Raw genomic sequence first — 23,509 nt, forward strand, 5'->3', positions numbered from 1 at the left:
CCTGGAAATTTTACTCTTTCTTTAGCTTTGAGATACCTCTTTCTGTATTGAATCTATAATCAACCTTATTGCAACCATGGAGAATGAGATATTACCTAGCTCAGAGGTCCACATCACATAATATGTGGGTGAATCTATCACTACCCTGTTGTGAAGCCCTGTTCTGCAGCCCAGGCATTCTTCCATTCCTAGCACAAGCTTCTCATCCTTTACAGAGATGGATCTGTGTTGTTTATTTTTACACCTCCCATGTCATGCTGAGTGGGGGCTGGGGTTTGCAGAGAGAGAAGACAGAGCTAGGGAACATAACTGCTATGGTAATTGCTTTCTATTGTACAATTAATATAGTCTGGATGTATTGCATATGGTCCCTAATTTTTAATAGAATCCTCACGAAAATGCTACTTTCCTGCTTTCCAATAACAGATTTAGAATGATGGAAAGACCTTCACAAGTCCAAACACAAGCAAATGGCTAAATGGCGGAGTTGTTCTTTTTCTGTGTCATGTAAGATTCCAGACAGTATAATCTTCTTAGTAGTATCTATGAGAAAAATCTACGTCAATATATCTTCTTTCTGCATTCACACTCAAAGACTTGGTATCTGTGCTTGGTTTAATAAAAATAGTGAGAGTATCTCATGGAGCTAGGTGGTGGTGATGTGTGTTTATGATTGTGTGTGTGTGCTTTTGTGTGAGAGAGAGAGTGTGTGTGTATGTGTGTCAAGAGGTTAAGGGCTTGAAGGAACAATTAATTGGTGATTAGGATCATGTACTCAATACCATAGCTTGAAGCAAAAAAAAACCAAAAAACCATAATTCCAAGACTGCTGCTTCATGACTTGAAAAACGATATCTGTCCACTAACCTGTGTGTGTGTGTGTCTGTGTGTGTGTGTGTGTGAGGGGTTGCATTCATTGCGGGGAAACACTTGAGATCCTGTATTAATGAAAAATGATTTCTCCAAACTAATCATTCTGTTCGTAAAACTTTGAGTTTTCAAGACACTCAGGGTCTCTTTCTTCCCTTAAGCTTTTTCTCATGGAGGAATGCCACCCAGACATCTACTTAGCACATTTTACAGCATTTACATTTCCTTGTGCTCCTTTTCCTTCTTGTTTTCAACCGTCATGCCCCAATCCCTGCCTAACTTCTATTCTTTCTTTCTTTTTTTTATGCCATACATCTGCCTTTTTTATGAGCAACGGGTGGGACACTTCCAGCAATAGTAAAAAAGGTAATTTACAAAAGCAGGGATTCAGAGAAGCTGCCTGGTTGTTACTCTTGGGCACTCACACGTAGATGCCAACCCAGAGCAGCAGGAAGAGGATTTCAAAGCCCATGAAGAGCTAGGCCATCAAGGAGATACTCTTTATAGATATCACAAGGGTAGCCGGGCGTGGTGGCTCACGCTTGTAATCCCAGCACTTTGGGAGGCCGAGGCGGGCGGATCACGAGGTCAGGAGATCGAGACCACGGTGAAACCCCGTCTCTACTAAAAACACACAAAAAAATTAGCCGGGCGTGGTGGCGGGCGCCTGTAGTCCCAGCTACTCAGAGAGGCTGAGGCAGGAGAATGGCGTGAACCCGGGAAGCGGAGCTTGCAGTGAGCCGAGATTGTGCCACTGCACTCCAGTCAGGGTGACAGAGCGAGACTCCGTCTCAAAAAAAAAAAAAAAAAAAAGATATCACAAGGGTACTTGGTAGAGGTGACCTCGTAAACAAAGAACCAGGTGGTGAAGAACATGCCGATGGCTAAAAGCACTACAATCAGATGGGGGAAGACAGCCGGGTTCACTGGGCTGTTGTACCTGCTCATGGCCTTGAGCTCCATTTTGCCCCAACAGGCTAAGCCGCCACTCTGCTACCAGAAGACTTCTGTTATTTCTTATCTTTTGCTTTCCTGACTTCATCTCTGCTCTCTGACTAGGTAATTATATCTAACAGTGTTATCTATTCTGATTGATAGTATCCAGTAGACCTGATTTAATCATCACATTCTCATTATAAGGCTCAACCACTAATATTCACAATTTTCCAAAGCCACAGACTGATCATCTGACCTACAAATACACTAAATTCCTGACCATCTTCGTAGTCAATTATGGCTCTGAATGCTTTTTGCCCAAAGCATCCAGCACCATTTTCATCTGGGTAGTTTCCCCTGCTGGTAAAAATAGTAAACACTTTCCCTTATCCACCCCCATCCCCCGACAGAGACACCGGATCCACTATCACTCTCTGTCTGGGTGTGGTTGAGAGCTTCAAAATCTGCAGTGCTGATAGCTCAGCATGGAATGAAGTGAACCAACAACCTCTCTCTGACTTGGTTTATAAGGATTTGCATATATTTTCTGATGGATACTAGGCTCATTTCTGGGAATATGCAGCAATTTAAAGCATTGTGCCTCATGTCAAAGTTTGCTTTACTCAATCTGAGACTAATCTATTTGGTAAGTTTTTCTTTCTGTTAGTCTATACCTTTGTCATTACAGTGCCCCCCATCTTCACTCTAATTTCATCTTTTTTGGGAGTAAGTACTTGGTAGAACACATAGAGGCAAAGAGGAAACTGGTTTATGCAGCCTGAAGAGAGCAACAAAGGAAACAGATAATCCAAACCAGAGTCTGGAACTACACCAGAGATAACATTCTCTATTCCCATGGATTTTCAACTTGATTTTTTCCTAACTAGATCTCTCTGCTAGGGAATGAAAAAGGAGATCTAGGATTTTCCCTCTTTTAGGAATTTGCAAAAGACATTATTCAAAAGCCAAGTTCTAAAGATTTTAGGGAGTCTTTGGGATGATACATTCTTATACCCCATCACATCTTGACTGATATATTACTGCATTTCCCTCTCTGCAATCTCTAATAAGCCAACTGTCTACTGCCCATTCTTCCATGCCATGCCCCCTATTCCCTATGCTGAGCCTCTAGGCCAAGACACACTGGAGTCCTTTACCGACCTGTTCATAAGTCTGTTCATTGTTGCCATAGATGTTACTATGAACCCCTAAGCCCGGTCAAGATATTGGATCCAACACCACCTTTTTAGATTATACTCAGAAGCCAAGCTGCAAAGAACATTAGTTTCAGAAACTCCTCCATTAGGCCCACTCCTCTCTCCTCCCTCCTTCTTTATTCTCCCGGCCTGAGGGATTTGGAACATTGGAACAGGAGTCCCTAAGGTTTGTTTCTTCCTGCATCTAGGTTTGGGAATTAGCTTCATCTCCAGAAATAAGATTTATTTTAAGCATCACATAGGAGTAGAGAAGAAAATGTAAGGAAGATGTCCTTTTTGCAGCAGATTTATTTATTTTTTATTTTTTTTATTATTATACTTTAAGTTTTAGGGTACATGTGCACAACGTGCAGGTTAGTTACATATGTATACATGTGCCATGTTGGTGTGCTGCACCCATTAACTCGTCATTTAACATTAGGTATATCTCCTAATGCTATCCCTTCCCTCTCCCCTGACCCCACAACAGGCCCCAGTGTGTGATGTTCCCCTTCCTGTGTCCATGTGTTCTCATTCTACAATTCCCACCTATGAGTGAGAACATGTGGTGTTTGGTTTTTTGTCCTTGGGATAGTTTGCTGAGAATGATGGTTTCCAACTTCATCCATGTCCCTACAAAGGACATGAACTCATCATTTTTTATGGCTGCATAGTATTCCATGGTGTATATGTGCCACATTTTCTTAATCCAGTCTATCGTTGTTGGACATTTGGCTTGGTTCCAAGTCTTTGCTATTGTGAATAGTGCCGCAGTGAACATACGTGTGCATGTGTCTTTATAGCAGCATGATTTACAATCCTTTGGGTATATACCCAGTAATGGGATGGCTAGGTCCAATGGTATTTCTAGTTTTAGATCCCTGAGGAATCGCCACACTGACTTCCACAATGGTTGAACAGTTTACAGTCTCACCAACAGTGTAAAAGTGTTCCTACTTCTCCACATCCTCTCCAGCACCTGTTGTTTCCTGACTTCTTAATGATTGCCATTCTAACTGGTTTGAGATGGTATCTCATTGTGGTTTTGATTTGCATTTCTCTGATGGCCAGTGATGATGAGCATTTTTTCATGTGTCTTTTGGCTGCATAAATGTCTTTTGAGAAGTGTCTGTTCATATCCTTTGCACACTTTTTGATGGGGTTGTTTTTTTCTTGTAAATTTGTTTGAGTTCATTGTAGATTCTGGATATTAGCCCTTTGTCAGATGAGTAGGTTGCAAAAATTTTCTCCCATTCTGTAGGTTGCCTGTTCACTCTGATGGTAGTTTCTTTTGCTGTGCAGAAGCTCTTTAGTTTAATTAGATCCCATTTGTCAATTTTGGCTTTTGTTGCCATTGCTTTTGGTGTTTTAGACATGAAGTCCTTGCCCATGCCTATGTCCTGAATGGTATTGCCTAGGTTTTCTTCCAGGGTTTTTATGGTTTTAGGTGTAACATGTAAGTCTTTAATCCATCTTGAATTAATTTTTGTATAAGGTGTAAGGAAGGGATCCAGTTTCAGCTTTCTACATATGGCTAGCCAGTTTTCCCAGCACCATTTATTAAATAGGGAATCCTTTCCCCATTTCTTTTTTTTTTTTTTTATTATACTTTTTAGGTTTTAGGGTACATGTGCACAATGTGCAGGTTTGTTACATATGTATCCATGTGCCATGTTGATTTCCTGCACCCATTAGCTCGTCATTTAGCATTAGGTATATCTCCTAATGCTGTCCCCGCCCCCCCACCCCCCACCCCACAACAGTACCCGGAATGTGATGTTCCCCTTCCTGTGTCCATGAGTTCTCATTGTTCAATTCCCACCTATGAGTGAGAACATGCAGTGTTTGGTTTTTTGTCCTTGCGATAGTTGTTTTTGTCAGGTTTGTCAAAGATCAGATGGCTGTAGATATGCGGCATTATTTCTGAGGGCTCTGTTCTGTTCCATTGGTCTATATCTCTGTTTTGGTACCAGTACCATGCTGTTTTGGTTACTGTAGCCTTGTAGTATAGTTTGAAGTCAGGTAGCATGATGCCTCCAGCTTTGTTCTTTTGGCTTAGGATTGACTTGGCAATGCAGGCTCTTTTTTTGTTCCATATGAACTTTAAAGTAGTTTTTTCCAATTCTGTGAAGAAAGTCATTGGTAGCTTGATGGGAATGGCATTGAATCTATAAATTACCTTTGGGCAGTATGGCCATTTTCATGATATTGAGTCTTCCTACTCATGAGCATGGAATGTTCTTCCATTTGTTTGTATCCTCTTTTATTTCATTGAGCAGTGGTTTGTAGTTCTCCTTGAAGAGGTCCTTCCCATCCCTTGTAAGTTGGATTCCTAGGTATTTTATTCCCTTTGAAGCAATTGTGAATGGGAGTTCACTCATGATTTGGCTCTCTGTTTGTCTGTTATTGGTGTATGAGAATGCTTGTGATTTTTGCACATTGATTTTGTATCCTGAGACTTTAATGAAGTTGCTTATCAGTTTAAGGAGATTTTGGGCTGACATGATGGGGTTTTCTAGATATACAATCATGTCATCTGCAAACAGGCACAATTTGACTTCCTCTTTTCCTAATTGAATGCCCTTTATTTCTTTCTCCTGCCTGATTGCCCTGGCCAGAACTTCCAACACTATGTTGAATAGGAGTGGTGAGAGAGGGCATCCCTGTCTTGTGCCAGTTTTCAAAGGGAATGCTTCCAGTTTTGGTCCATTCAGTATGATATTGGCTGTGGGTTTGTCGTAGATAGCTCTTATTATTTTGAGATACGTCCCATCAACACCTAATTTATTGAGAGTTTTTAGCATGAAGGGTTGTTGAATTTTGTCAAAGGCCTTTTCTGCATCTATTGAGATAATCATGTGGTTTTTGTCTTTGGTTCTGTTTATATGCTGGATTACGTTTATTGATTTGCATATGTTGAACCAGCCTTGCATCCCAGGGATGAAGCCCACTTGATGAAGCTTTTTGATGTGCTGCTGGATTTGGTTTGCCAGTATTTTATTGAGAATTTTTGCATCAATGTTCATCAGGGATATTGGTCTAAAATTCTCTTTTTTTGTTGTATCTCTGCCAGGCTGTGGTATCAGGATGATGCTGGCCTGATAAAATGAGTTAGGGAGGATTCCCTCTTTTTATATTGATTGGAATAGTTTCAGAAGGAATGGTACCAGCTCCTCCTTGTACCTCTGGTAGAATTCGGCTGTGACTCCATCTGGTCCTGGACTGTTTTTGGTTGGTAAGCTATTAATTATTGCCTCAATTTCAGAGCCTGTTATTGGTTTATTCAGATATTCAACTTCTTCCTGGTTTCATCTTGGGAAGGTGTATGTGTCGAGGAATTTATCCATTTCTTCTAGATTTTCTAGTTTATTTGCGTAGAGGTGTTTATAGTATTCTCTGATGGTAGTTTGTATTTCTGTGAGATCGATGGTGATACCCCTTTGTCATTTTTTATGGCGTCTATTTGATTCTTCTCTCTTTTCTTCTTTATTAGTCTTGCTAGTGGTCTATCAATTTTGTTGATCTTTTCAAAAAACCAGCTTCTGGATTCACTGATTTTTTTTTTAGGGTTTTTTGTGTCTCTATTTCCTTCAGTTCTGCTCTGATCTTAGTTACTTCTTGCCTTCTGCTAGCTTTTGAATGTGTTTGCTCTTGCTTCTCTAGTTCTTTTAATTGTGATGTTAGGGTGTCAGTTTTAGATCTTTCCTGCTTTCTCTTGTGGGCATTTAGTGCTATAAATTTCCCTCTACACACTGCTTTGAATGTGTCCCAGAGATTCTGGTATGTTGTGTCTTTGTTCTCGTTGGTTTCAAAGAACATCTTTATTTCTGCCTTCATTTTTTTATGTACCCAGTAGTCATTCAGGAGCAGGTTGTTCAGTTTCCATGTAGTTGAGCGGTTTTGAGTGTTTTTTAATCCTGGGTTCTAGTTTGATTGCACTGTGATCTGAGAGACAGTTTGTTCTAATTTCTGTTATTTTACATTTGCTGAGGAGAGCTTTACTTCCAATTAGGTGGTCAATTTTGGAATAGGTGTGGTGTGGTGCTGAAAAGAATTTATATTCTGTTGATTTGAGGTGGAGAGTTCTGTAGATGTCTATTAGGTCTGCTTGGTGCAGAGCTGAGTTCAATTCCTGGATATCCTTGTTAACTTTCTGTCTTGTTGATCTGTCTAATGTTGACAGTGGGGTGTTAAAGTCTCCCACTATTATTGTGTGGGAGTCTAAGTCTCTTTGTAGGTCTCTAAGGACTTGCTTTATGAATCTGGGTGCTCCTGTATTGTGTGCATATATATATTTAGGATAGTTAGCTCTTCTTGTTGAATTGATCCCTTTACCATTATGTAATGGCCTTCTTTGTCTCTTTTGATCTTTGTTGGTTTAAAGTCTATTTTATCAGAGACTAGGATTGCAACCCCTGCCTTTTTTTGTTTTCCATTTGCTTGATAGATCTTCCTCCATCCCTTTATTTTGAGTCTATGTGTGTCTCTGCACATGAGATGGGTTTCCTGAATATAGCACACTGATGGGTCTTGACTCTTTATCCAATTGGCCAGTCTGTGTCTTTTAATTGGAGCATTTAGCCCATTTACATTTAAGGTTAATATTGTTATATGTGAATTTGATCCTGTCATTGTGATGTTAGCTGGTTATTTTGCTTGTTAGTTGATCCAGTTTCTTCCTAGCATAGATAGTCTTTACAATTTGGCATGTTTTTGCAGTGGCTGGTACTGGTTGTTCCTTTCCATGTTTAGTGCTTCCTTCAGGAGCTCTTTTAGCGCAGGCCTGGTGGTGACAAAATCTCTCAGCATTTGCTTGTCTGTAAAGTATTTTATTTCTCCTTCACTTATGAAGCTTAGTTTGGCTGGATATGAAATTCTGGATTGAAAATTCTTTTCTTTAAGAATGTTGAATATTGGTCCCCACTCTCTTCTGGCTTGTAGAGTTTCTCCCAAGGGATCAGCTGTTAGTCTGATGGACTTCCCTTGGTGGGTAACCCGACCTTTCTCTCTGGCTGCCCTTAACATTTTTTCCTTCATTTCAACTTTGGTAGATCTGACAATTAAGTGTCTTGGAGTTGCTCTTCTCGAGGAGTATCTTTGTGGCAGTCTCTGTATTTCCTAAATTTAAATGTTGGCCTGCCTTGCTAGATTGGGGAAGTTCTCCTGGATAATATCCTGCAGAGTGTTTTCCAACTTGGTTCCATTCTCCCCGTCACTTTCAGGTACACCAATCAGATGTAGATTTGGTCTTTTCACATAGTCCCATATTTCTTGGAGGCTTTGTTCATTTGTTTTTTATTCTTTTTTCTCTAAACTTCCCTTCTCGCTTCATTTCATTCATTTGATCTTCCATCACTGGTACCCTTTCTCACAGTTGATCGCATCGGCTACTGAGGCTTGTGCATTTGTCATGTAGTTCTCGTGCCTTGGCTTTCAGCTCCATCAGGTCCTTTGAGGACTTGTCTGCATTGGTTATTCTAGTTAGCCATTTGTCTAATTTTTTTCAAGGTTTTTAACTTTTTTGTCATGGGTTCGAACTTCCTCCTTTAGCTCGGAGTAGTTTGATCATCTGAAGCCTTCTTCTCTGAACTTGTCCAAGTCATTCTCCATCCAGCTTTGTTCCGTTGCTGGTGAGGAGCTGCGTTCCTTTGGAGGAGGAGATGCACTCTGATTATTAGGGTTTCCAGTTTTTTTGCTCTGTTTTTTCCCCCATCTTTGTGGTTTTATCTACATTTGGTCTTTGATGATGGTGACATACAGATGGGGTTTTGCTGTGGATGTCCTTTCTGTTTGTTAGTTTTCCTTCTAACAGTCAGGACCCTCAGCTTGCAGCAGATTTTTAAAAGAGCTTCCAGGACCTTGTCTCTATATTGAAGCATATGTCACTACGGGAATCAGAGCAGGGCATTACAATGATCTTTTAAGAAAATTTTGCTACCCTATAGCCCTTGACCCTACTCTTTTTTTTGTTTAGTTTTTTAAGGTCATTGTTAGATATTTCCCAAGGTTTATTTGAAATGACACACCACTGAAAAAAAAACTGTTACAGATGATTTGTGGATACAGTATATATCACCTATCTTACTTTAGGACAGTCTGTGAAGATTATATTTTTCCTGCTGCAGTTCCTTTGTCAAGTGACTTTAGACAGAGATGGGACTGCAAGGGTGACTCAGGTCATGCTGGCATAGGAGAAGCAGGTGCTGGTGTTTCATTTGAACTAGTTGTTGGGCTGGGGTGGAATGAAAGCTCCCTAGGCCATGAGGACATCTTTGCAGTGTAGAGAGGACCCAAATCAGTGGGTGTTGCTCTTTGAATGTTGAAGGCCTTGTACCAAAGCACCACAGTTTCCTTATGAAACTTGGCTTCAAGGCTGGAAATGTTTTTGAAAGTATTAACATGAAATCCAATTAGTCTTGACTATAATAATGGTAACTTTTCTTGTAAGTCAACATTAAACTCTTCAAACCTTCTCTATGCTTTCTGAAATTCTACTTCTGCCTTAGACAGAGGCTCTCATCCTTTCTCCTGAAGCTCTGCTGAGCCTGATGGAGGCGGGCAGGCACTGTCATAGTCCACCAGCTTCCTGCTGCACTTGGTGATGCGATTCTTCAAGTCAGGAAATTGGTCCAGGTAGTTTTCCATGTTAGCAAGGATGCATCCACGAGTTTTTCGTGGATATCCTCCCAGAGCACATCACCTTTCTCACCAACCATTTTCACACCTTCCTGCCCAGACCAATCCAGTGCACAGACTTCACACAGTGACTCGGCTTCATCAGTGTCTCTTGAATGCCTCTGATTGCTTCTAAACATCCTCAGAGTTCTCTCAGGTCTGGTACCCTCTGCTTCTTGTGGCTTGAAGTTCTGGACATATTCTTCAAACTGTTTTTCTTTTGTCTCACCAGCTTTCCCTGGCTTCTGGAGGACCTTTTCCTGTGAGTGGCTGAATCTTTTCCAGGCATTCTTGGCAAAGATGCCCTCTTGATGTTGGCCAGGGCTGCAGGTCCAGGACCTGGGAGGAGCTGAGCGCTCAGTGTGGCTGGTGGCACGGAGGGGTGGGAGGGAGAGGGGGGAGGATCATGAGGAGGGGTGAGGTCTTTGACCCTACTGTTGATATGTTCTTCTGGGACCATCAGGAGCCCAGAGCTCTGCTCTGTTTCACAGGACTCCACAAAGAGAAACTGCAAGTCCCAGTCTTTCACCTGTCTTGGACTTTTTATCTTGTCTCTTCATCACATCTCATCAGTATAAGGAAGAACAGAAAGGGAGGAGAGAAACTCAGGGTTGTCAGTCAAATGTGTCTATTTACAGAATTTATAAAATGTATTGTTATCCTAGTTATCTTTATACTAGCCTGCTATGGCAGGTTTCAGGATCACTGGACCTAGAGGGTGAGTGAAGAAAGATTTTCTTTGAGGTGGCTTAGATCCCCCTGAATTCATTCCCAAAAGCCCAAGGGAAGAAAGAACAGGATTAAGTATACATTGCCCATATCTTGGAAGACAATACAGAGAACAATAACAAACAGACAGAAGAACTAACAGACACACAAAAATACATGGGTCACTTTTGATTTTATTTATTCATTTTAATGAAAAATTATATTTTGTTAAAATGGTCTATGTGAGAGCTTCTGTAATACAGTAGGGAATAAGAACTATGTTGTATTTACTATCCTGGAGCACACAGTCAAGAAGCTACAAAAGAGAAAGGCAAATTTTACACATACTACAGACAGACACACAGCCAAGTTGAATAAAACAAACAAAATCTTTTGGCCTAATCAGATAAAGATCATTTACTAGCTGGAAACTATTGTAAAGATATTATTTTATTTTTATTTTTTCCATGTTATTTATACATCCCAAGAATTCTAAAAAATCCCCACCTTTCTGTGATGAAGAGTAGGTGGGCGGCCATAGATCACTGAGTGTCAGTATGACAGAGGCCAGAGATGAGGGACATCCAGCTGACTGGTCACTGGGTGGCCCCTTGTGTAGTCCAAGCACATCATACCCTGTATTTTGGTCAAAAGAATATCTTTTAAAATTAATTTAAAGCTTATCATTTGAGTCATGGATACTGGCTCTTCACCTGACCATAGGACCACAAACCCCTTCTTCTCATGCCTAGACTCTGAACAGAATCAACTTCGAAAAGTATTTGGAGCCAGAAAAGGCCATTTTATCTTCTAGTTATGAGAATTGCCTCTGTCCTCTCCCTTCCTCCCCACCTTCCACATATGACCAACTGTTTGTTTTTCAACTCTGCTATTTTGCACATGCCAGACACCCCATCTAGTCTTATCTCTGATGTACCCCTAAACCAGACCTCTCATACCACTTTATGAAAATGCATCTCTCTGTTCAGTAGTAACTGGAATTAACTATGAAGACAATGGTCATCTGAATTAGAAATTATATCTCTGTTTTCAAATTATTTTCAATATTACTTGATAAATGTTAATCAAAGTTTTAACTGAACACATTTCTCATAGAGATACTTTCCCTAGACTCATCATTTTGAATTGAGGGAAATGGTTTACTCGCATTGAAGAAAGTAATTGAGGGAAATGGCTTACTCTCATTGAAGAAAGTCTCATTTCTTCACGTGCAATTTTCTAGAAACAGCAGCCAGCTCCATATGAGCAAGAAAACTGGATGTATGTCTGAGGTCAACAATGCCTTATTCCTATGTATAAGAGGGCTAATACATGCAGGCCATATGGAGAGCAATGGGCATTGACTGAAATACGGGTGACCCAAATCATAGACCCAAGAATTATATATATAATTGGTATATATATATATATATATATATATATATATATATATATACACACACACACACATGCACAGATACACTATTATATATTAAATATTAAATATATATAATAGTGTATATTATATTAAATATATATAATTGTGTGTATGTGTGTGTGTGTATATGTGTGTATGTGTGTAAGTATGCATGTATGTATATGGTGCCAGCCATAGGCTAATCAAACAATATGAGTTAAATTACCTGGGAAAACAATATCAGTTGAGCACTGAGATATGTGGTTAGTGTTGTACATATATTATATCATATACAAATCAGCAATAGACAGGCAGGGTAAAATGATGTTCTAAGTAGCAGAGGAATTGGTTGATTTCCACTGAAATGCTGAGGGATTGATTAGTTCTCATTGAAATGACTTTCCCTAGTTACTTATGCCAGCAACGTTGTCACCCTGTCCAGGTTCCCTGAATTATTCCTCAGAGACCAGTGAAACAATGTCATGCTCTAGAGTGAGGCAGAGAGAATAAGCGAAGTATGCCACTCTGAATCTGCTTAGTTTTAATGCTATAGATAAATGGGTTCATAACAGGTGGGAAAAGGAAGTAGATGTAGCTCATTGTGATGTGAACGACATGAGGAACATGCTTTCCAAACCTATGAATAAATGTCAGACAAACTACAGTGACATAGAAGACCAGGATGCAGCAGATATGAGAGACACATGTGTTGAGGGCCTTGGCCCTTTCTTCTCCAGAACCAATGCCCATGACAGTCTTGAGAATCAAAATGTAGGAGAAAAAGATGATGAGAAAGTCCAACAAGACCATTGCAAATAAACCTACAACTGGATAGAGATGGTTGAAGGTGATGTCAGCACAGGCTAGCTTGATGACATCTTGGTGTAGACAGAAAGCATGGGAGAGTACATGGGATCGACAATAGGGAAACCAGTGTAGGCGAACAACTATTGGCATAGTGGATAGACTGGCCCTTGTCAATACCCCCACACCAATCTTCATTACCTGGGTGTTGGTCAGGATAGAGGTATATCTTAAGGGGTTGCGGATGGCAATGAAACGGTCATAAGCCATGGCAAGCAAGACACCTGACTCCATGACAGAAAGAGTATGGATAAAATAGGCCTGAGAGAAGCAGGCTCCACGGCCAATCTCCCTGTGATTTAACCACAGAACACCTAGCACTGTGGGCATTGTGGTCAATGTCACTCTGAGGTCTGTAGCTGCCAACATAGCTAAGAAATAGTACATGGGCTCATGGAGGTTATGATCATTCCTGATGAGAAAGAGAAGAGTGCCATTGCCAAGAAGTATGGAGATGTAGGCTACCAATAATGGGATGAATATCCAGTGATGTGCTTTCCCCATGCCTGGGAAGCCAGTAAGCTGGAAGGTGGAAGCAGACTTATTGAGCCCCATTGCCAGCTTTGCAAAGAGGAAAATATTTACTCCAGGTAAAGCAATAGTAATCAGTTGTATAAAAGTTGCTCCTTGAGAATTCTACCTGCTCATAAGATGTTCACCAGTCCTGACTTTCAGTGACAGCAAGGATGATGATTTAGTCATTCCTGGGAGATCCTAGGTATGGGAAAATAGAATGTATAAAGAAGATATTATTTAGGGTTTACTCTATGTAAGATTATTGGATAATACGTTGGAGATACAGCTATTCATGCAGAATAAACGTTGTTGAATTCATTGTAAATCATATAACCCAGAAAATAAAAACAAAATGAAAGAAGAAATCACTATATTTGAATAGTGCTGTAATGGGCTGAAACTTACAGGTGACTTTTCATGGTGCTCTTCATCCTGACTCGTGGTATTATAGGGTGGATGTAAAGGTTTCCCAGACTATGTGAGACCTAAAAGATCAGTAGAAAAATGGTTCTAAGCACTATTGGAAAAGCAGATATAAACATTATGTGGAAAAACAAATACACAAGAAAGAAATATATGAAAAAATACAATAAAATAGTAAATTTCAGAGATTGACTTTTCTTCAGTGTGCCTGGAGGGAAAATTGAATTGATGAAGCTCCAGAGACTTTTGGGTAGTTAGAAAATGACATAAGAGTGACTTATCTGTGTGTGTTTCCAAAGCACATAGAACTCTACGTTGCCCAGCTTTATAACCCTAGTTATTGATATGCTGCTTCAAAGAATTCAAATTTTCATAATAAAATTGAAGAATAAGCAGTAAAATGTGGATTTGATGATAAGTATTTGAAGGCACTAATTGATAATAGCACCAAACTACTGTTGCATATCACCTACTTGGTGATGCAAAAATAAAAATTGGTAATTTAGGCAAGATCAAGGAGAATTTTTTTTTAAAACTATGGAATCTGATGGCATTTGACAAAAGTGAGAAGGCTCTGTGACTCATTAGAATTCTAAGATTTCAGCTGGTGCAGGCAGCCAACCTCTGAGAATACATAAATTGTGTGTTGGTGGCATGAGCCAGAGAAAATAGGCCCACCTTCTCTTATGGTTGGTTTGGACTGTACATCTCATATACTATTGAAAGAACATATTGACATAAATTTATGCATGACTTACAAGACCTCTTTCTGTCCATGAAAAAAATGCATCCAAGATTACTGGACTTTCATCTTCAGAAGAATTTGTTGAAGTTTGAGCTCTGCTCTTTCTAACAATAATGATCTTGGGAAAGTCATTTAATCTTGAGATTTGGTTACATAACCTGTAAACACTACTAGTGATTTCTGTCTTCTCAGTCATTCTCTTGACACAAAGTACGGGGAAATGTTTTGTAAAGAGTGGATAATATTTTTTATTTTTGTGTTTTTGTTATTGTTTCAGAGAAGCACCTCCTTTCTCTTTCTCTAGTGAGTACGTGTCAGGATTATTCACCCAGAGGTGTGTCAAATGATTTCATTTTTGTTTTATGGAAGCTTTGGGAACAGATATAAGATGATGATGGGGTTTTTAGGAGCCTGTGTTTGACTTTAAATAAAAATATTAAACTATAGTTTCTCTAATCAGCAGATAAAAGGTGATATGTCTGGGCGGGAAAGGGAAAGGAGAAAAGATTGATGAGCCAGTGTGGGAACTTCTGACATAGCTAAAGTAACATTGAGCCTGGGGCATTGGGACTGAGGGAAGTAGAGGGGAAAGCAACTCTGTCCTCAAAAAGTGAGAAAAGGAGGTATTATTGCTCAATCATCTGCCTGCCAGTGAAAGGTTCAGACAATACTCAGCTTATGCAGGATTAAAGAAGCAGGTATGGCAAATAAAAATTGTACATAAGGTATATAACTTACTGTTTTATTATAGGTATTCATTGTTAAATGATTACCATAATCAAACTAATTAATATATCTATCACCTCACATAATAACTTTAATTTTTTTGGTAGTAAAAATATGTGAGGTCTGCTTTCTTAGCAAATTTTAAATATACCTAAATAAAGCTGGGAGGGAAAAGATAATACAGAACGTTAATCTAGTTAATTGTGTTATATTACTACTAAATAAACATATAATGGATAAATAAATTTAAAAAAAGGAGTAGGAATACCAGATAGGGAAAATAAAGCTGAGAAGCAAATGTATGGAACAAATAATTGTTGAATTTCTACCATGTGTCAAGTATTGGACTGGGGCATTATATACACCTCATTTTTTGGGTAGAATCCTTAAAATAGCTGTTTGTCTTGTCTGTTTTCATATTGAAAACTGAGTGCTTTCACTCGATTCCCTCAGTTGCTTTTGTGGTACGTGAGATGATCTGTGAGTTTCAGAGGGGATAAAAATCTAAAACCTTTGCCTCATCCCTGCAGCCATTCACCCTCTTCCAGGGTCTCTGTCATAGAATAGACTTCAGTTTTTATTAATGAGGAACTAATTCTCAAAGTCTCAAACTCTGCCGCATAAACTGATGGCTCTATGCAGACACCTCAGAGGGAGCCCATTCAGATGTTAACTTTCATTTATTCTCTCACCTTCCCTTTGGCTTTTTTCCTTCACTTTTCCTGACACTCTTTTCTGTCCCGAGCACTTAATCTCTCCATCCTTTTTTTACCCCCTTACCTTTGTCTATTATCCTTTCTGTGATGGTTAATATTGAGTGCAAACTTGATTGCATTGAAGGATGCAAAGTGTTGTTCCTGGGTGTGCTGTAAGGGTGTTGCCAAAGGAGATTAACATTTGAGTCAGTAGACTGGGAGAGGCAGACCCACCCACCCTCCATCCGGGTGGGTACTACCTAATCAGCTGCCAGTGCGGCTAGAAGAAAGCAGGCAAAAGAAGATGGAAGAGTAATGGATGCCTATTACACAATATAAACTTTTCCAGGTGCTAAAGCCACACAGCTATGTGAATCTCCACCCCTGATCCAGAGGCACACATAACCCAAGCTCTGTCCAAGCTTAATTTTGAATTGGTTTGTTAGTCACATGGTCAGATAGTGACTTTTTTTCTAGAAAGTATTTGAATCTCTGATGATTACAGAGGTATACCTCCTGAAGAATTTGGAAGAGTTGATTCTATATTTGGCACTTATCTGGACTTCTAGGGTAAAAGACATGGGGTTGGGGGCAGGGGGACTCTCAGGGTTAGAATGGAAGCCAGAGAGATTAAAGAATCAGTCAGGTGGAGAGAAATTACTACAACCCCATAATTCATGCCTGAGTCAACACCCATGCTCTGGTTTGTTCCTGGAATTGTTTGCCTTATGTGTTCCAGAATCTATCCTTCACTTTTTTATATTTGAAGAGGTAACTCTCAAAGAAACCAAGTTTTAGAGATGTCAGGGAGTCTTTAGGACCCATGCCTACTATATATATCTACTCTTAGCAGACAACACTATTACTTTTCTCTTGCTAAGAAATCAGCTTCGATTTCCCTGTCTTTCTTTGCCTTGGTTCCTGCAATGAGATCTTACAGAGGAGATTCATTAAGTACCCTCACTGACCTGAAACTTTGTTCCCTTCCATTCTTCAGTTCCATAGTCATGTATCTCACATCTTTAGCCATATGAAAGATTTGGGCATCATCTTTTCAGAATCTGCACATGAGCCTGGCTGGTAGGAACATTTATTTCAGAAGCTCCTCCCCAGAGACCATTCCTGATTTAGATAATTATTGTTCTTTCCTCCCATCCCTCTTCTGCTCCCTCCTTTCTTCCCTCTCTCCCTACCTCCTTCCTTCCATCTTTTTCTCTATTATTTGTGCCCTCAGCCTTGTGGGTATTGGGCTTTGAACAGCACAACCCAAGATCTCTGTCTCTGTCCTGGCTTTTACTGGAGGTTTTCCTCTGTTGGAAGTTGAATATTTTGTCTACATTGTGGCTTTGGCTCTTGCTGTGCTACTTTGGAATTATTTTATCTCATTGCATTTCATAGTCTTTACCTGTAAAACGCATATAATTGCCATCACATAAAGTTATTGTGTGGTATGGTTTAAAGAGAAAGCACTTGAAATGGTACTCAATATTTAATAAACAATTCATGTCAAATATTGTCATCTCTGTCATAACCAATTAAACTTATTTTAATTATTTGCATTTTGGATGATCTTCCCTTATTGCACAGTGAACTGTGTGAGAAACAGACTCTATCTTTCACAATCTTATGGCACATAGATATTCAAATGATTAAACCATCGAATCAATGTTATATTCCCCAATTTCTACCATTGGAGATAGATGGTCTTACAGGCAATTTAATATTTCTCTGATTGATAAAGAGAAATTCTCACTTCCAAATTAAACCACTATCTCATGAACACTATTCTGCTTAGCAAATAGATTTTTTTAAACATCTATAAGTAGTAGTACAGATGTATGTATAAAGGATATACAATGAACTCACAAATACATTATTTTTCTCATTCAGCAAATGGTGAGATTTAATTTAGTGGTTGATAAATTAAATATTTGGTTACTGATACAATGATGATGAAAAGACTATTGAGAAAGTATATTACAGAGGGCAGAAAGGGCTTTAATGAACCTCTTGTTATTTAGTAAAAAAAATTATTAAGGTTAATTTACATAAAGAAATGTGAGCACATCATAAAGGTCTAGCTCAATGAATTTGTCGCAGAATAAGTTCACTCACATAGTTGCCACCCAGAACAAGAGCTAGAACTTTACCAATACCTCAAAAATTCCTTTGCACTCCTTTCAAGTTTACCTTCCAGATTAGTTTTATTAAGTTGTCACCTTTATGTAAGTGGAATTATAGTCTTGATTCTATGCTCATCATTATGTTTTTGAGAAATACCTGTGTATTTTTATGTAGTAGTAGTTTGTTCATTTTCATTCCTATATGATATTCCGACTGTATGAATATACCCCATATTTACTCTGGTGCTCTTGATAGTTAACAGTAATAGTTGGGGCTGTCACAGAATGCTACTTAGATAATTCTGCTACATGCTTATTTGATTGCTGGTTTTTGTGCATATACGTATGAATTTCTATTAGGTCTCATCATAGGAATACAATTCCTTGGATAAACATATGCTTATCTAGAGTAGATACTATCAAATACTTTCTAAAGTAATAATTTGTTAAAAATATATTCCACTAACAGTTCACAAGAGTTTCAGTTGGTTTACATCTTTAACAACACTAGGTGTTCCAGGGTTTTTGAAGAAGCGATTCTACTGCGCGTGTACTGGTATCTCATTGTAATTTTGATTTGCATTTCCCTGATAATGAATAACATTGCACACATTTTCATATATTTATTGATCACTTGCCTCTTTTGTAAAGTAACTTTTTCAGCCTTTTACCCATTTCAGAAAACAAGTAGATTGTCTATTATTCTTTTATTGATTTTGGGGTTTTATTTATAAATTATTGATATAACTCTTGTGCCAGATATGAGTATAGCAAATTTACAACTTATACCTGACATTTGTATTCTCTTAATAGTTTTCACAAAAATAAGTTTTTAATTTCTATTCAGATTTATAGTTTTTATTTGTGTGTAATAGTCAAGGCATCTTAAATCCTAAATAAATGAATAAAAATCACTCTGTTACCTTATAATATCTTTAACTGTTCACCATAAACTGAATTTTGCCTATGGTATGAGGCGGGGATCAAAAATTTTCACGCCCAGATTAGTTTTGTGCCTTTGATTAGCCTCCATTATTTTTTGCTCCCAGAATGACCCTGGAAATCACAACCATAGCTGGATCCACCCTCTTGCACCATTTCACATAGTTACAACATTATCTTGTTAGCAGAAACAGGCATGGTATCACCTGTGTGATGATATATTTTATAGTAGCTCCCTATCCAGAACATTTATATTCTCGTTAAACAACCAAATGTATGCATTCACAGATAACCAAGCCATGTGATAATTGACTTTGTTCCTGACACAAGCTGGGCTGTCCAGAAGTAGATACTGATACTTTTTAAAGTAAAATATATTTAGTAGAAAGCAATACCTTTGAAAGAAAGGAGGAGGTAGAATTGGTCAGAGGAAGAAATCAAACTGAGATACAGGCTGGCAAAGGCTTGACCAATCTAGGAGAAAGCTCTGGAGCAAGTATTACCCAACAATATTACCCCACATTGGGGGAAATGGCCAGGTTTTCAAAACTCTGCCTTACTTAGTCATCAGATGTGAGTTGCCCCAGGGAGGTCTTGGCTTTGGGCAAAGTCGTTCTGTGCAGCTGAGGGTCCTGTACGAGCTGAGAGTTGAAGACTGTCTGCTGACCACATTCCCAGAGCAAGGCAGGAAGTCTTTCTCTCTCTCTTTTTCTTTTTTTTTAAGAGTCTCACTTTGTCGCCCAGGCTGGAGGGCAGTGATGCAATCTTGGCTCACTGGAACTTCCGCTTCCCGGGTTCAAGCAATTCTCCTGCCTCAGCCTCCTAAGTAGCTGGGATTACAGGCGCCCGCCACCATGCCTGGCTAATTTTTGAATTTTTAGTAGAGACAGGGTTTCGCCATGTTGGCCAGGCTGGTCTCAAACTCCTGACCTCAGATGTTCCGCCCGCCTCGGCCTCCCAAAGTGCTGGGATTACAGGCTTGAGCTACTGCGCCCGACCAGGAAGTCTTTCTCTAAAGGGGATTCTGGACTACATATCTCATGTCTACAACAATTTCTTTGTTAATATCTTATATTTGGAGGCCATTTTCCAAGACTTTTCAGATATGTTCAATCTAATTTCAGTTCTCATCACTTACAGGCCAATGAACATATTATCCAGATATTCCAAAAATATCTGCCGGGTTTTACTGGTTTTCAGCTGCACCTGTGGTCACCAAAGTTTCAGAGACTGATGCTTATCTGGAGCTTCAGTAAAGTTTTCATATAAAAAAGCAAAATAAATAAATAAATAAACCCTTCACTTTAAGGGCATTTGTTTTCTTAACCTTTTATTTTGAAATAATTATAGATTCATAAGAAGTTGCAAAAAATATAAAGGGAGATCCTGTGGACATCTCAGTTTTTACCTAGTGGTTACATCTTGAATAACTATCGGAACCAGCAAATTGACATTGATATGATCCACACAGATTATTTAAATTCCATTAGTTTTACATGCACTGATATATTTGTGTATATGTATATAGTTCTATGCAATTTTATTACCTATTTAGATTAATGTGCATACCACCACTGTCAAAATACAGAATAAACCTATCTCCACAAGGCTTCCTCATACTACTTCTTTTTAGAAACATCCACCCTTCTTCCTTTCCCTTCTCCCTTTATCTCTAAACCCTGGCAACTGCTGATTTCCATATCAATAATTTTACCATTTCAATAAAGCTACATAGATGAAATCATTGGTTTTTTTTTTCACTAAGCAGAATTTTTCTAAGATATATCCACTAGTTCCATGTGTTAATAGTTTGTTATTTTTTATTGCTAAGCAGCAATCTCTTGCAAGTTGTACCACAGTGTATCTGTTCACCTATTGAAGAACATTTGGGTTGTTCCCAGTCTTTAGCAATGATTAAAAAAAAAAAAAAAGCTTTTATGAACACTCATATGCAAGTCTTTGTATAAACATATGTATTCATTTCTTTGATAAAATGTGCAAGAATGTCTTATAAGCCTGTCTAGGTCTATCATCAGCATTTTGTAATAGGCAGCATTAATTTCTAAAAACATATTTATTAAGTTTATGCCTAAATATACATTCAGTATTGAAAAGGTTAAGTAGCTTGCCCATGTTTATGTTGCTAGAGAATTTTCTAGCGCTTCCATAAAAAAGTACCACAGACTGCATGGCTTAAACCACAGAAACTAATTTTCCCATAAGTTCTGAAGGCTAGAAGTCCAGAGTTAAGGTGTTGGCAGGGTTGGTTTCTTCTGATGCCTCTCTCCTTGGCTTGCAGATGGCCATCTTCTCCTCGTGTATTCACATGTTTTCCCTTTGTATCTGTCCATATCCAAATTTCCTCTTATAAGGACACAAGTCATATTCAATTAAGATACACCCTAATGACCTCACTTTAACTTAATCACTCTTTCAAGACCCTATCTCTAAAGACAGCCACATTCTCAGGTACTAGTGGTTAGTACTTTAATATATGAATTTTGAGTTGGGACATAATTCATAACAGTTAGTGATAGTCTTTTATTTGCATTGATCATTACATTAATTATAAGAAAGCATAGTAACAGCTGAATAATTTATTCAGCTGTTTATTGAAAGGAAATTTGTTCTTCTGGTAGTATATGTATATTTCCCCTTAAAACCAGTAATAGGCAGAGTGGTTCCTGTCAGGATTGGAGGGAAAACCAAAAATATTATAGCCCCTGGGACTAAAGTGATGTGGCGTGCTTGGCTGAAGCACCATGTGATGAGTGTGCCTGCTGCATCCCCTGGAAAAGAGAAAAGTTCTGGTAGGCTAAACTCAACAAGGGAATAGTTAGTGATAACTGCAGATTGTGCGTTCACATTGGGTACTTGAGAAGGCTGCCTGAATTTTATTATATTGACTCTAGTCTATCTAGCTCTCTGCTTTCAAGCTTTCTCTGATCTAAACCAAGCAGGAAATACAGTTGAAATTCAGGTTACATAGGCCAAGAAGATACATAGCTTTCTCTTGAGATAAACTGGGAAAGATTTGACCTTTGAAGTAAATGTAGGGAATAAATTACTTCCCAAAGGTGATGCCAGAGTCTGCTGGGGCTGTGAAGACAGGCTCTCTGATTCCCCACACATGAAGTTCCTACCAGTGGCTTGATTTGGCCAGTAACTTATTTGGAAAAAGATTATTTAAAAGCTTGGGGGGACTAATTAAGTGTTCCAGCTCCCTCGAAGGAGGAGTTAATACAGAGTAAATATTTCTTAAGATCCAAGTTGGCTATAAAAGGGAGACGTCTGGGAAGGTGCTGTCTTTATTAATAACCACAGTGACTGCTTCTCTTAACAGATGTTGAGAAGGAACAACATGATCTGAGTCTTTAGGTAAGACACAATAACCCTGCTCCTCCTCACCATCAATCAATTTATGGTACCTGGGAGTATGGTGAAATACTCCTAGATACACAAAGAGTGTACTAGGAGACTCCTCTATAAGCTCTCCAGAGAAAGATAAGGAGAAGAAGTGAAGGATCTCAATGGTCCACAGCTTTGGATGTGTGTGCAGATTTCAGTCTGAAGTTGATAGAACTTTAAAAGCAATTCCAAGTGCTACCAACCAACTACCTAAGACCTTCTGTACTCAGTGATGTGAATATGATTGACCCTTTCATATGTCTTCTTTCCTTTCTAAGAGATGAACAGGAAGGCACCTCTTATTCTACTAGATTTTACTTTTTAACAAAGCAGAGAAAAATTATGGCTGTAAATGTTAGAAGTTTATCTGATTTTCTAGGTGTTCCATTATAGAATTTTCTTCTTGCTTCTATCCTCAGTCTTTGTGATCTCTTTCCTTCCCTATATTTTTTTCCTCAGCTTTTATCTCTTCTCTCATTGTCTTTGTTCTCAGAAACCAAGAGCCGCAACTAGCTGAGGACACGAGAATTTTCCACAAAACAAAGTAGAGTGATTCCATAGATCACTATTATAGCTGCATTACCAGGTATGTATGCATGGAATTCTTGGGAATGGAGAAGGGGAAACTTTAAGTTGCAGGTTATTATTGGCAAAATACAATCATTGCCTCACACTTTGGTTAGCTTTCCCTGTAGTGATTCATCACTTGTGCTGCATATTCTCTTATAAGAAGGAATTTTTCACAAAGTTGAGATACAGTGAAAGATTAGGTTAAAGGAGATTATTGCTGAAACGTCAGAGAAGAGTGTTGACAGAGAAATGAAGTTGTACATAGAACAGAACGGGAGGAGCTAAGCTGGATTATCTTTGTGTCTGGTAACTGAAGAATACACATCACTCATTGTATGTTCAATAGGCACTGAATTCTGGTTTATGTCTCTCAGTCCTAGGACAGAATATGGATGCTGAAAAATGATTCTTTCAATTTTTTATTCCTTAACATCAAGCCAAAAGTGCCGAGTTGTTGCCTCATGCCCAGTTGTCTGGCATCTCTTCACTGAAACTATTACACTTAGATCTCATCTCTCTGGGTGGAAGGTAAGAGGATCATTTTCTTTGGTGGCATCTTTAGGGTAGTGCCTTACACTGACAAAGTAACTCTGAAGGGGTATATTTGGATACGACCATCTTTTTAATTTAGGATAAAAACAACTTCAAGAAGCTGTCCTGGTATGTGACAAGAAAAAAAAGCAAGGGATGGATTT

At 38.8% G+C, this 23,509-nt stretch overlaps 1 protein-coding gene and 1 pseudogene across 2 annotated transcripts; both read right to left on the reverse strand.

Moving 5' to 3' along the window:
• Window positions 1-1,291: 1,291 nt before the first annotated feature.
• Window positions 1,292-1,833, reverse strand: LOC116477349 (transmembrane protein 258-like; annotated as a pseudogene).
• Window positions 1,834-12,282: 10,449 nt separating this feature from the next.
• On the reverse strand, window positions 12,283-19,359 carry LOC116477346 (olfactory receptor 51B6). Of its 2 annotated transcripts, XM_032168063.1 has the most exons (2): window positions 19,345-19,359; window positions 12,283-13,206 (listed from the first exon to the last, which is right to left on the reverse strand). In XM_032168063.1, the coding sequence occupies exons 1-2, from the start codon at window positions 19,357-19,359 to the stop codon at window positions 12,283-12,285; spliced, it is 939 nt and encodes a 312-aa protein (XP_032023954.1). The 2 variants fall into 2 exon arrangements, with proteins under 2 accessions (XP_032023954.1, XP_032023953.1); XM_032168062.1 differs by lacking the exon at window positions 19,345-19,359 and having other exon boundaries at window positions 12,283-13,221.
• Window positions 19,360-23,509: the final 4,150 nt, after the last annotated feature.

Source organism: Hylobates moloch, unplaced genomic scaffold (genome assembly GCF_009828535.3).
Source record: "Hylobates moloch isolate HMO894 unplaced genomic scaffold, HMol_V3 SCAFFOLD_11, whole genome shotgun sequence".
NCBI classification, from domain to species: Eukaryota; Metazoa; Chordata; class Mammalia; order Primates; family Hylobatidae; genus Hylobates; species Hylobates moloch.